Genomic DNA, 15,173 nt, shown 5'->3' on the forward strand with positions numbered 1-15,173 from the left:
GGGGTAAACAGTCAAAGCAAGAAGTTGCTGGAGGTTTATTATCATTACTGTCAGATGTAGATATTTGTCAAAAAGCCGAAGACCAAGACCTGGGGTTGGGGTTTGCGGTTGATTGCCTGGCTGCTGTGGCTGTCCCCATGGACCCCTGTCAGACCCAGGCAAAACGGATGATGTGAATGGACCGGTGATATGGGGTTTGGGAGGTGAGCGCCTTAGGAAATTAACCCCAGGTCATGGTATCTAGCTTTGGGGCATGGAACATTACCTTTCTGGGAGGTAAGGAACCTGAGCTATTGAGCTTGGATCTGGAACTTAATCCCTCAAGAAGGGTTAGACTCTACCATACTTGAGATGTGCATTGTGAGATGCACACGTTGTCAGGACCTAGACAGGAGGTCAATGATAGACATTGAACTCATTTCAGGCTCGGTCGTGTGTCCTGGACAATAGAGAGGGGCAGAGCTGCCAATTAATTACCATCTGGTGATGAGTTGGATCTGATGGTGGGGGAATAGGCCAGAAAGACTTTGCATGCCCAAATATACCTCGAGGGTGTCTTGAGAATGTGAGGCTTAGACCTCTATCAGGGATGCCTTTAACTCCCATATCTGGAAGAACTTAAAAATGTACAAAGGGAAGAGGAAAACATGGCGTCTGAGTGGACCATATTATCCACCTCTATAGTCTCCGTGGCTGTTTAGAACTGTGCCCATAAGGTCTCTGGTGCCTCTCTTTCAGTGTGGGTAATAACATCTGCAGTTATCTGTGCAGTTGTTGAATACCTCTAAAAGTATGTCTCTGATGCGATTCCAAAAGTGTTTGTAAAACTTCTCCGCTATCCCATCAGGCCCTGCTGACTCACCACTGGAGACTTAGCAAAGAGCTGTATCAAGTTTGGCCATGGTAATTTTAGATTCTTTGAGATCTCTAATTTTTTATGTATTTCAGGGGTTTTATCCTGAACAGTTTTTGAAAAGGGATGTTTCCTGACTAGTATACAGTAGGATAGTGTAAAGGTTCTAATAAAAGATAATTATTTATAAGGATTTGGTCGTACACTAGAATGTTTTAAATGCAATTTGTTTGTAGATCTTTAGGTGTTTACTTTTTTTATTCCAAATTGAAGACATTGGTTGAATTTTTTTTCTCCATGGTCGATCCATTTTGCCTTTGATCAAATTAATGCTCATTTTTCTCCTTTTGCTTTGATTTCATCTTATTTATCAGCAATCTAAATCATTTCAGTAACATTTTCTTCATTTAATGGTGTTAAACAGCATAACTTGTTTATTTTGGAAATTAATTCCCCTTGAATTCTCTCCATTTACTAGCAATTAGCTTTTCAATTTCAATATACTGGCTGCACGGTGGCGCAGTGGTTAGCGCTCTCGCCTCACAGCGAGAAGGCCCTGGTTCGAATCCCGGCTGGGACCTTTCTGTGTGGAGTTTGCATGTTCTCCCCGTGCATGCGTGGGTTTTCACCGGGGACTCCGGCTTCCTCCCACCGTCCAAAAACATGCTTCATAGGTTAATTGGTGACTCTAAATTGCCCCTAGGTATGAATGTGAGAGTGAATGTGTGTGTGATTGAGGCCCTGAGACAGACTGGAGACCTGTCCAGGGTGTACCCCGCCTTCGCCCTTCAGTAGCCGGGATAGGCTCCAGCACCCCCGCGACCCCGAAAGGGAAGAAGCGGTCAAGAAGATGAATGAATGAATGAATGAATTTCAATATACTGTATTTTCCCGACCATAAGGAGTGCATGAACGTCTCAAATTTTCTGCAAAATGTGCAGCACGCCCTATAGTGCAGTGCGCCTACTTTGTTGTTGTTTTTTTTTTTTTTTATGAAAACTTTGAAGGATGAAGTGTGGGCTTTATTGTTTTATAGCCGAAGTGAGCGCCCCCCCCACACACACACACACTCACACTCACACCCACTCGAAGCGAGGGAGCGTGTCCGTGCTCCCTCGCTTCTCCAAAGCAGTAAATGTGGGAAAAAAGTCAGAGATTTACCTGAAACATGAATATCCGGGGGACAGATGTCAGGGGAAGGCGAGGACAAAGGGGCGTGGTCTTCTGCACAATTCTGCAAACAAACGGAGACATCAGAACACATACACGCAACCTTGACAGAAAGAAGGCACAAAGCTGCAGAGTATTTTAAACCTTTTACTTCGTCAATAAAGAAGAAACTGAGATGATGAAAATTCATGAAAACCTGTGTGTGCTGACATTCTTTTATAACTATATCACATTTGTTGAAATACTGTACATACATATTTATCATGCTACAATTACCACATTTGTCTGATCATCGTTAACATTGACTTTCATGACTATAATTACCAAAAAATCTAATCTGATTCCAGTGAAACATGTTCCTGTTTGTGTTTTAAATGAACAGAGATGTTTGGGGCTGACCTCGGGTGATCGAATGTGGACTTTCAGGCGTCCAGAGTTGGTTCCTGCAACTCGCTGAACTCCATTGTGAAGAGATGTGCTGCTTGGAAAAAGGCCTTTACCTGGAATGAAGGCGATCTCCACTGCAGTGTCTTGGCTATAAACAAAAAAGAAACGGTTGATGTGAAAAAGATCTAAGAAACATCTTATTATAAGACACAGAGACCAATTTTGAAACTACTGAGACAAAGACAAATCTGTTGGTGTCACCTAAACTTGACTTTATTCAGCATGCTTTTGGCCTCCTCATGGGTCACACCAATCAAAGACTCCTTGTTGATGGCAATAAGCTGATCTCCTGGCCGTAGACGTCCATCCTGGACAGAAAGAAATCTGGTTTAGACTAAGTTCAGTAATTCATTCAATATCAGATGATGGCACCTTCTGTTGTTCTAAAGGCCTTTTCACGTTCAACATTTCTTATTTTAAGAGATCTTCTGTAATTCTTCATGAAGCTTTCAGCAAATGCTCTGCTTACTAAATGGGTTGTTAAAGACTATACGGATGATATTCATGACCGCGCTACAACAGAAGATCACCCTCATCTCATTGCTCTGCTTTTTCCACTATAACTGCTGCAGTGATAAATGCATGGCTTCTTAATCCGCTGCTGACTCATTACAGAAATCACAGCGCATGACAGCCCGCCGCTCTTTACTCGGCACAGGGGATTAAAACATGGATGTGAACAACCTGCTTCCAAAAGAAACACACAGAACATTTTCCTCTGGAATGTAAAGAGTCACTCAAGTTTGCTTTGGTTACTCTTGACATCGAGTACACAGATCGCCAACGCAAATAAGAATTTCCATATCTTCTAAAATGAAGAGGGTCTGACTAACATTAGACTCCTGGTCCAAAAATGTCTGTGCAGGTAAAACAAAACACAAGATTTAAACCAAGAAGAGGCTTGTAAAAACTGCTAGTTGCACTTCAGAATAGCCAAATGAGTGATCGCTGAGCCGATACTAGTATTGTGTCCTGAGGTCCTCAAAGAGCCTCTCTCACTCAGAGTCAGCAGCAGCTGCTTAAATTCTCAGGATTTGGAACCAGCCAACAGTAAACCTGTTTCCAGCCAGCTTCCTTCAAAACACAAGCACAAATGCACTTTGATGCCCACCCCACCCCCTCCGAGCTGGCCCATATTTGACAGTGTGGGAGGATGAAGGGATTAACGAGAGAAAAGCAGCAAAGCGAGGACAAGAACTGCAGGGATTGTTTCAGATCATTGATGGTGTTTTTAAACACACTTTGCATAGTAAATTCTAATATAAAGAAAATTATTCCTAAGATTACGTATTATAAAAATAAATATTACATTATGAAACACACATGTCATGTATAAAAGACTACAGCGTCATTTTTTTCTGTTTTCATAGCTCCAGCTATGGAGAGCTGGTTTTGGCTACAACTCTAAAGTCGATCACCAGGCTTGTTAGCTTTTGGACATTTATTGTGTCAGGATGTGGTGGAGAAGGACCTAAATGCAGGAGACAAGACTTTGTGGCAGAAATTTGAACATTTACTAAACAAACTCAAACATGACAAAACCATGGGAGCCGAAACCAAGATAACACAGCAGATGACGGGACAATGAAGAGCTGACAACCAGACACTTGAATACACTGAGGTAGATGAACTAAATGAAGACGGCTGAGGATGATTTAACCTGAACATGGGGAGACTGACAGAAAACATGAGAGAACATGACAAAACCTAAGCCAAGAATCCTGACATACTGTGTGATCGGTCCAAAAATCTAAAGAGGATGGGGTATCCAGGGTGACTGGTTAATCCATGGGTGGCTTTGAAGAACACTTGGAGCTATAAAAGCTTCTACACACAAAACACAAAATACTGAAATACAAAAGTGACTCAGTTTTTAAGGACTGGTGGAGAAAAATTGTACAAACATCAGTTGCTGAGAAAAGCTGTGCATTGTTGTTATTGTGACACCTGGGTGTGCATGAAAGCACGGATCTCCATAAAGATTAACAGGAAGCTCCTTCCAAAGGATGAAATGTCTGGATGTACCCTAAAAAGTGCTGTGCAGGAAAGGAACAAACCTCACAAGGTCTGGTGTTTTCTAACAGACCTCGTCTTTGTTTCTTCACACAGACTCGAACAACTTAGAAGTTAATCAGGATAAGAGAGAAAACTTCAGTGTCAATGGAGACCTGCCCATCTCTGTAAAATGATTGTTCTAGGGCCAGGAATCAATTAAAAAAATTTAACTAATTAATCGCAAACCTAAAAAAAAATTAATCGCAATTAATTTTAGTTTTTAGTTACAGTATTTGCGACCACTTATTATCCGCGAACAATCACTATATGAAATCACACAAAAAACTGTACATTTAGAGCGTTTATTTTTAATCAGTGTTGTCAAGTGATTAAAAAATCATATCAAATTATTCACATTTTTGGGTTGTAATTAATCGTTATTAATCACAATGTTTGATTTGGTACATTTTATATGACAATATGTGCTTTTTAAAGAAAAAAAAAACAGAGAAAATTTTCCTCCTCATTTTAAACATGTTTAAATTTATCAAGTGTTAACCCAGAAGTGTAACCTATGTGTACAAAACACATCAACAGTAAGATAAGCAGAACTCAGAAGACCTTTATGCCTGTAGTATTACTCCAAGAAAACAGAGATGTTGACACACAGTCATAAGAAACTGACCTGCAACCCCCCCAAAAATGTTCTTTATCACTGCGATGGTTTCTTTAAAACAAAGTTTTCATCATGATCTGGACAAAAACACGCAGCAAAAGGTGAACTTTCTATGTGAACTGAGGCTTTATGCAACCTATTGTTACAATCAGAATATACATCACTTTACGACCATAGATCACAAAGTCCACTTTTAGTGAAAAAGCGACCCAAGCAAAAAACAAAAACAATATTAAAGTGCTAAAAGCTGACTGAATATTTATTTCTTCTGTAAGTGACCATGGTATAAGTGGGAAAATACGAAGTGTTTTAACAAATTCCGTGGAAGCCTGCACCGCTAAGGCAAGGGACTGCAAGGACTGTTTCTTCACGGGGTTTAATTCATTTGCGTTAATTAATGTAAACGGAATAATTCATTTTGATTAAGCGCATGCCTTACTGCATTAACGTCCACAGCCCTAGTTTTCTCTGAAATCCCCAGCTCTTATTTGACACAGTTAAAACGTGAATTTACTTTGAAAAAAAGCAAACTTTTTTTTCCCAGTACATCTTCGCGTCATAATAGGATTTACCCAGTACAGAAAGGACATTTTCTGACCTCAGATGGGGTCCTGTGACACTCTAACACAGGGGTCACCAACCTTTTTGAAACTGCGGGCTACTTCCTGGGTACTGAATCATACGAAGGGCTACCAGTTTGAAATAATAAATTTGCTTAGTTTGCCTTTAGTTATTCATTATTAATAATAATAATGATACTTCGCTATGTGAAGACTCTGATTTCTCACCATAATTATCAATAAAAGCTAGGAAACAGACTTTATTAATCTCAACAGATCTTGTCAGATTTTGAGGTAATGACCAAATGCATTTAATAAGAAAAAAGTCAATTTCCATTACAGTTCTGCGAAAAATATCCATCCATTTCAATACGCCCCCAACACCAGCTCCTCTTTTTTTTGTAATCTGTGTTTTCATTAAAGATAATCAAATATTCTCTGTGTCTCCATGTGGGAAAGAGAGAAGGGGACGCCTCATTTTTTGTTATCAGCTGCATTTCCATGACACATTTGCGTAAAACTTTATGGAAATTCTTGGAATAAAAAAAAAAAAGTTTTGAAATGACATTGTTTCCATTAAATTATAATTTTGCGATAAATCAAAAACCAACTCACGCGATAAGTCATTAAAAACACGGCGATGAACGACAACAAGTATTTTTTTTTATTATTTCATTCACTAAAGGAGCATGTGGGTGACGTCACAGCTCTGTCTGGGGCGCGTGCACCGCAGCTCGACTCAGAAGAGGGAGGAGTCTGTTCTGCGGTTAAAATAAAAAGCATTCTGACAAATAAGCATCTGGACCTTTTTCCGCTTGAAAACACGACAACATAAATTCAAGGTTCTGTCACGGCGCTCGCGCTCATGAGACTTCAGGCTCCAAGCTGCAAAAGTGCGTCTGCAGATGAAGCGATAGGAAAGGACGAGATGCTGCGCGATTCTGTATGACCCGCAGTTTCTAAAGCGCTTTGACGCTGCAGGACCTCTTGGTGCGCCGGCTCAGCGGCGCTCAGATCAGACACTTCATACCGAGAAGCGCATTTATTTAAGAAAAAGTGTTTCCGTTACAGTTTTGCGAAAAATGTCTATTTCCTCCTCTAAGCGCAATTTCTTTTTTTCGAAAAATGCCAGTTTTTTCGAAACTGTGGTGTTTCCATTTGGATAATTTATTATCCAAATTCCAATTTGCGAAATTTCAGAGTTAATGGAAATGCGACTATTGATTATCTGTTAAGGAGAAAACGATTAAAAAAAAGAAAAATAGTGGGACAGGCCGTTTTTGGCTTCAGAAATAATGAACATAGTGTGGCGACCCCGGGGGTTAGCCCCGCCTTCAGTTCCTAAGACTCATGGGAAGTGGGAAATCTTGGGTGTGTTACATTGCTCACCATAAGTGAGGGAGCTGTGAGCAGAAGTCAGGTTCATACTGTAAGGCTAATCATGTTTGTTCAAAATAAAAAATTATTACTGCTGGGCTTGATGCTGTGCAGAATGCTACTATTCTTCTTCTTTCTGAGACGTACCCAGGATGTGCGTTGCATGGGGCACGAATATTTCTCCGCTGGCTACCAGTTTAAAAGTAAATTTGCCTTTGGGTCTCTGCTACAAGCAACGCACCAGCTGGATCGTCATAACATATTTTTAAGATGTTATAATTATTTGCAAAGGCGGATTTGATTGGAAATAATTGCATCACAATAAAACAAAAATTTCGAGCAGCTCACAAGTGAGTTGCGCTATTTTTGGAAGAGGCCTGCGGGCGACTGATGTGGCGCCCGCGGGCGACGTGTTGGTGACCCCTGCTCTAACAGCTGACAATACTCCAGGCTTGGAGGACATGGGGGGTCTAACATAGGTCTCATTTGAGGGTCTAACAATCAGTAACTTACTTCTACTTACTTTTGATAAGAAGTGTCAGTTTGATGTTTAGATATTACTTTAAAAACTACAGAGAGCAGTTTATTATATCACTTGTTTGGAGTAAAAACAATTACACTCATTAAGTTATTGGAAGGGCCAATATCATGTTATTCTTAAGCCTTTCATATTCATATACATGACAATACATTACCTTAGAGACATGAAAGGGGAGTTTTTAATGAAATATGAGTTATTTTCGTGAGCTCCTTTTCCTACATGGAAGTAAGATACCCTGATCTATGGGCCTCCGCCTTTCGCTCTTTGTGGGTGCCGCCCATTTGATGACGTTTACCTAGAGCCGGCCTCAGCAGCGTGTCTTCGTTCCGTCCACAAAAACAGACATCATTCCAACTTTGGCAAAGATGGATCTACATGTTGTGCATATAAAATGGAAGCGCTTTGCCGTTTTAGCTTTAGCTCCACAGAGTAAGTGGGCGTTTGTTAGGCTGGGGGCGGAGCCGGCAGCGCAGCAGACTCTTCCTGGAAGGGGCTGTTCTCTCTTTGTAATGACACAATGTGAGGACCTGCCCATTTTTCGTGTATTAGGAGGGGCTGGTGCTCAGAGAGCAGAATTTAGAGGAATGCTCAGAGATCTGTGAATGGACCAAAATACTGCTTTGAGGGTGTTTTGTGAGGAATTACCATTATAATGCACTTAAAAGCTCAAATAAGTTGATTTTGCATTACATTACAGAAAGTTGATAAGGAGACTTGGTGGTGGAATGAGGAGGTGCAGGAGTGTATACGGAGTAAGAGACTAGCTAAGAAGAAGTGGGACACTGAGAGGACTGAGGAGAGTAGACAGGAGTACAGGGAGATGCAGCGTAAGGTGAAAATCCAAAAGAAAAAGAAGAATACGCAAAAGCATTCCCAGTGGTCTTTTGATCATGATTATGCAATTTTTCGCCCCAAAAAAGTACTTTGCTAGAATGTATAGTTTCTGCAGGGGCAGGGATCATCAGAGTTTGCCTGCGTGTTGAGGGTGAGACCCTTGTCAGGAATAATTCTTCCTTTGTTTATATTCTCTCCTGGTAGCATAGAGTTTAGATCCAGGTCCAGCTCAGACAAAAAAAAAACAAAGATGTTCATGGATCTATTTGTCTGAGGTCATCAGAATGGAGTGGAGCAGGGAGACTTTAGACTTTTTTCTTTGTCTCTACTTTAGTCACAGCGATTTCAATAAAGAAATACTCAGAAACACAGTTGTAATCTTAATTTTCTTTATATTTGTCCTCTATCTTGAGAAAAATGCCACAAAACATGATAAAAACACAATTCTCCTCTTCGTCACAGCAGGTATTTAAATTGAATATTATCAAATTTAATAAGACCTATTTTTATCCAAAATTTGTCCCTTTTGAATCACTTTTTAACATCTGACATTAGCCCTTTAACACTGGAGCTCTAGTGTTTTTGTTCATTGATTTACCGTCTCAAAAGGTGGTTCATCGAGCCGTTTTTCTCCTTCAGAATCTGCTGGAATTATCGTGTTAACGGTTTAAAAGTTGCAGTGTGTTAAAGATTTTTAGTTATAGCGTCACCAGCAACACCTTAGGTGTTAAACAGAGGACTGTGTCAGACACAAATGAAGTCTTACCTTGTGGCAGTCTCCTCCTGACAGCACCTCCTGGATGAAGACTGCTGGACCATCAGGCCTATTGGAGCCTCCTCCAATAGTGATTCCTAAATTACTGGATCTCGTGACAGAGATAAGCTGGATCACACCTTCACCTGGGTGACTAAACACACACACAATTGTTTCTATTGTTTCACTAGTGCTTACCGTGGAGTTTTCATAAGACAGAACTGAAGACATTTCCCCTGAACAGTAAGGCTTTAATAGAAGACAATCTTAATCTGAGTGTAAAATAACATAATAAAAGCATTTTGTATTGTTTTTCAAATACAGCTGTTGTTGAGTAGTGCCAAGGTATGAATAAATAGAATTACAATACTCTTTAATCCTTCCGCTCTCCTTAGCTTGTTTACATTATAAGTGGGGTCATCTGGACCCCACAAGACAGTGCGCTGAACTTTTTTTATCTTTGATTTTTGAGTTTCACTAATGTCCATGGCAGACATAAAATCATGTCCACCTTTGTCCACATTTGTCATGGAAGGAATCACACATCAATATGTGGGTGGAGTCATCTGGACCCCAAAGAGAGCAGAAGGTTACAAGGTATTTATTAATCTCTAAACATCTTTCTCTGTGGTTTAAGTGCTCACATTGTTTTCATCAAGACACTTCATACTATTTATAATGTCATCATGAACTCAAATAAGTATATTAAGAATGTGATAATGCACTACAGCTGACCTAAACCAATGCCTTAGGATAAAAAGAAGATACGTCTCCTATTTAAAATGGGGGCCAGCAGCATCAAAAACCTGTTTCTAAATTTTCTGCTTTAAAGAAGAATAAACTTTCTGCAGGGTTATGTGTCCAGTAACATACAAAGAAAGCAGAGTCAATAGTTTTACTCCTTCTTGTTGAGAGCTGAAAACATCATAGAAACAGAGCACCATAAATAAGAAGAAAGAAGAAGAAGTTAAGCTGTTGACTTGAGATAGACTCAAGTATAGATTCTTCATTTGTTTTATAATTATAAGAACCTCAACAAAATGTTTAGCTACCTCCAACCTCGAAGCAGAAAGAAACATTAATGTTGTACACAAATGTCATACACACTGCTCCTACGAAAACTAAACCAACATTACGCAGAATGGAATATTGATCTTGGATATGCACCTGTGTTGATTTGCTTGTTCGTTTTTATTTTGTTCTGTTTTTCTTTTATTTTGGTCACAGTGCAGGCTCCGCCCATTCACTTATGCATTTTGTCATCACATGTCTACTCACACTTTCTTGATTATTTGTACGTCATTTATGGATCCTCTCTGACGGTCGACATGTCTGGATCAGCAGCCTCCATGAATTATTTAATGTTTGGTCAAAGATCCACCATGGAGAGATAAAAGAGACACGTGTGGATCTGGAGCAGCAGGTTGGAGACCTCTGGTTTAGTTTGTCTTGGCTTTTGCTTTGAGTTTTTCCTATTAAAGCTTCATGGTTCTTGCCTGCTTGCTTGATTGTGACAGAATATAACTTGATGTTTTGGGTAAATTTGTAAGACAAGAGAAAAATGAGTTTACAAAACACAGTAAAGTAAGAAGATGGTTTTTGTGTCAGTCATTGTCCAGTTTTTGTCTAAACATCTAGCTGCTTTTTTCTTGAGGCTGAAATCTTACATTTTTTATGCCGGTTTAAAGCTTGTTTTTTATTTCTACTTGAATAAACTCCATATGTTCTTTTTAATGACGTCCAGGTCTGTACCAGTGACTGTACAAGAGAACTGGACAAAGTGAGAGTGATGTCATCTTGTTACAGTGGCAGGCAAAAAGGGAACCCAGGAGCAGGAAGGACTCAAATCCAGATGGTGGAGGAAGAATGTGTTTTAATAACCAAAATATCTCCAAAGTGATCGCAAAACATAGGTGACAAAACACGACTCAGCGACACTGAAAACCAAAAGACCATAACTTAAATACCTGAAATACTAATGACAAACGTAATGCAGCTGTGGCAACCAGGTGAGAGCAAAGGAGGAGGGGCAAACACTGCTGAACGTAACGCATCTGCAGAAAATGAACTTCTGGTTCCAATGAAATGAAGTCAATTCAGTCGCCATTTTTTGGCAATTCAGCTTTAGCCTTGTTTGATCCAGATGTTGCTAGCAGAGGCTAGTCCGAGTCAGTCTGAATCAACATCATAACAGACAGAGAGTTTTACGATTTCTGACACAACCCTGTACACTGTGCGGGCTGGGGACTGGCACAGGGAGATGCGGACTTGCGCCCTCTTGTGGATACATAGTTAGGCAGCAGCGTGAAACGTCATGCCTAAGGACCCGCAGTGGAATGAGCTCAATGCATCCTCTGGGAATGAAGCCAGGTTTCCCACTGGTGTCCTGCATGCAGCCAACTGAGCCATCGGTAGCTACTGTAAGCATCGTCATTCTTTTTTTATAGACAGTTTAGCACATCATTTTTTTATTGTGTTTATCTAAATTTTAGTCTAGGGTATAACTATAATTGTATTATGTAAGCAGTAATACCTGAGGAGTTGTCTCTTGGCCCTGCGACGGACTGGAGACCTGTCCAGGGTAAACCCCGCCTTCGCCCATCAGTAGCCGGGTTAGGCTCCGGCACCCCCGCGACCCCGAAAGGCAAGAAGCGGCCAAGAAGATGGATGGATGGAGTTGTCTGTTATCAGACATTAAATGACCCCTGACTGCTACTGTTGTAAATAAGTCCATTAGTTTCTGATGATGAGAACCACGAAGGGCATTATCTCGTCTATATACCATGGTCACTTACTGAAAACGTAAATATTAATGTAGTTATTAGTACTTTCATCCTGTTCTTTAAGTATGACTAGTTTTTCACAAAAAGTGGTCACAGGGGTCGCATCGTCATGGTAACGGTTACAGCGCCTTCTGCTATTCAAAACATCGTGATAGGTTAAACAAAGCATCAGTTTGTCTGGAAAGTTCACCTCTGTTGGCTTGTTTTGCACAGATGATGAAGCTAAAGTTAGTTTCCAAGAAACAAAGACAAAATTGTTCAAGTCCTCCGGGGTCTCCTCCTCGTGTCTCATATCCTCCTTCAATGTTCCAAAAACACATTAGCCAAAAAAAAAAACAAAAAAAACAGCTATTACTCACTCATTCTATTTGACAGAATAACCATTGTTGCTCCAACACATTTTTCATAACATCTTCTTTATAGCCCTGGTCCCACTGGCTTTCACTGCCATATCACGGGTAAAAAATTTGGAAAATCTGCCACATGCGCTTAGACGCGCTAACTCTATGCATGTTTGTGGAATAGCAGTGATACAGACGCTGGAGTCCATTCCACTGCCACAGCCCTGCCAGAGCACTGCTTAATCATGTGTAAGTGCGTCCTCCCACGCTCAGCCGCTAAACAGACGCTGTAAGCAGTGGTTCAAACGCAGACCGGCCAGGGAAACGGCTGTGCTACAGCAGTGCTACAGCCGTGCACGAATGCGGAATTTCGGCGTCCAAGCGTGTGTGCCGGCGTTCACTCCACGGCCCAATCTCACACTGAAACTGCTGTTGCACTGCTGTACCACTGGTACCACACGAAGTCAACCACGGCCTCAATTTTTGTGCAGTTAAAAAATTCTTTCTGCGTGTTACGGCGGCAAAATTTTGTACCACATGTGCACGTCTATTCCACTGCCACATCTCAGCCGTTGCACTGCCAGTCCACTGCTAACAGCGTCTGTACCCCAGGGATGACATTTCCTCCGTGCTCCAGCCCTGATATGGCAGTGAAAGCCACCGGGACCAGGCCTTCAAATCCTATTTTTTTTTTCTCATGATGTTTAATTTCTTTATCTCAAGTTATTTAAGTCATGAACTGACCAATCAGATGCCTCAGTAAAAGCAAACAATATGGATTTTTGTAAGTTCTCTTAATGGAAACACTACAATTATGAAAAAACTCGCATTTATCAAAAAAAAAAGTTTTTGTGCTTAGAGGAGGTGGGTTTTGGGGCGTATCGGAATAGACATTTTTCACAAAACTGCAATGGAAACATTTTTTTTTTAATTAAATGCTCTTCTTGATAGGAAACCACCTTCCTGAGTGTCATTGAGAAACTGTGTTTTAGACATTTCTAAAAATTTGATAAAGTTTTGTGCAACGAAAACGCAGCTATAGTCTGCATCCCAGTATTCAAAAGGATCAAATTCCCCAAACAGGTTGAAGAAAACTATAAAATCAATCATGTCTCTTCTATTAGCTTGATGTTGTGATAAACTCTGGAATAATATTTATCAACATATGTATTATGATAGTAAGAAATCGTTTGTAGTCAATACTCATTGGACTGAGCAGAAAAGTGTTCCTACTGTTTTTGACGCGTTAAATTAGAGCACTCGGACCGTATTTGGTTAGTTTGTTTTACTTTGTTCTGGTTCATTGTTGGAGGTTGAAAAAAATCCCCGTAAAACTAAAGGTTCTTTATGAAGCCACATTGTTAGTTATATTTAACATTTTTCACTGTGCTAGTTTCTCACATTTAAAATAAAAGACCTTAAAATGAGGCTTTGCACAACAATTATTAGATTATATTAAAAATAAATTAATTAGATTAACTGATAACAGGTCATACTTAAACACACAAGGAAATAAATCCCATGACAGCCCTGCAAGCACCTGAGAGTGCATCTCAGTCGGGTGTCTGTAATAAAGACAGACCTGGATTCCGTTTAGGTGTGAAACTTGACATAACCAAGCAGACAGGAGGTCTTTAGGGGGAGAGAAGAGAAGAATCTGTTTGAATATTCAAAGAAGACACCATGGCTGAATCGCCAGCGTCACCTAATCTCTAAATCTTGCTGAATAAACACTGCTTGCGGCACTACTTTTAATAGAAGTGTCCAATGGAAAATGGAAATGAACCAGATGCTTCCTGTGCTGAGACCGCGCCTCTTTGGTTTGAGACTAAAACAGATAAATATGTGCTTATTATTCGCTTCTTAATATCTAACCCTGCAAAGGAAACTGCTTGAAGAAGCCCAGCTCTGGCTGCTGTCAGCTCAGGTGAATGTCTTTGAGCTGACCAGAACATGTTACTGAATGGTATCAGTGGACAGAGAGAACTGCTCACCTGAGCGAGCGCATCATCGTCCCGCCATTGTTGTACATGTTTTGAGAACCCGCAGGACTCAGTAGTAACGGACTCTGGGATCGAGATGAAGAGCCAGAAGATGTGCTGTCCAGAAAACGGCTGCCTGGAGGGGAAGACAGACAACTGGAGTCATTTGTGGACAAAAGATCAATGTTATTCGATCCGCTCGAGTAAGATTTCCTGACAGACTTGTTTTGAAATAAACTGAACTGGGATTGACATTTTTAATTTATTGAAGTTTGTGTTTATCATGACAGTCCTACTTCATCTGTGCATCATTGTTTAGAGACAGAGATACATTTATCCATAAATGCAAAAAAGTCAGATTTTTACAAAGAGTAACACTGTGATCCCCTCATGGCTCACAGCCTCCCTACACACATGCTTAGTAACACCTAAAGAGCTGGACACTTCTGACAGCTTTGTGCAAAGGTAGAGCAGACAACCTCTGATTGGAGGACTGCAGGTTCGCTTCCCGCCTTCCCTGTCTATGTTGAAGTGTTCTTGGGTAACACACAAAACTTGACATTGATCCCAGTGGTTACAAGTTGGTGCCAAAATTAGGCAGCATGGGGACCAGAAGTGACTTACAACACTTTAGACATTCAAGGAATCCCATCAACTTCATCAATGTCATTATGAATCCATCCATCCATCCTCCACACATCCATCATCCATCATCCATCCATCATCCATCCATCATCCATCCATCCTCCACACATCCATCCATCCATCCATCCTCCACACATCCATCATCCATCATCCATCCATCATCCATCCATCCATCATCCATCCACACATCAATCATCCATCATCCATCCATCCAT

At 40.6% G+C, this 15,173-nt stretch overlaps 1 protein-coding gene across 2 annotated transcripts in view; it reads right to left on the minus strand.

Annotated features, from left to right (window-relative positions):
- Positions 1-15,173, minus strand: part of si:dkeyp-72e1.9 (syntaxin-binding protein 4) — a 59,830-nt gene that overhangs the window by 22,045 nt on the left and 22,612 nt on the right. For both annotated transcript variants that reach the window (XM_036213031.1, XM_036213030.1), the window contains exons 7-11: positions 14,326-14,449; positions 9,220-9,361; positions 2,672-2,778; positions 2,423-2,558; positions 2,015-2,087 (exon numbers count right to left, since the gene is read on the minus strand). In XM_036213031.1, the coding sequence (XP_036068924.1) occupies positions 2,015-2,087; positions 2,423-2,558; positions 2,672-2,778; positions 9,220-9,361; positions 14,326-14,449 (582 nt within the window). The remainder of the gene's footprint in view (positions 1-2,014; positions 2,088-2,422; positions 2,559-2,671; positions 2,779-9,219; positions 9,362-14,325; positions 14,450-15,173) is intronic.

This window comes from Oryzias melastigma, linkage group LG8 (assembly GCF_002922805.2).
Source record: "Oryzias melastigma strain HK-1 linkage group LG8, ASM292280v2, whole genome shotgun sequence".
Taxonomy (NCBI): Eukaryota; Metazoa; Chordata; class Actinopteri; order Beloniformes; family Adrianichthyidae; genus Oryzias; species Oryzias melastigma.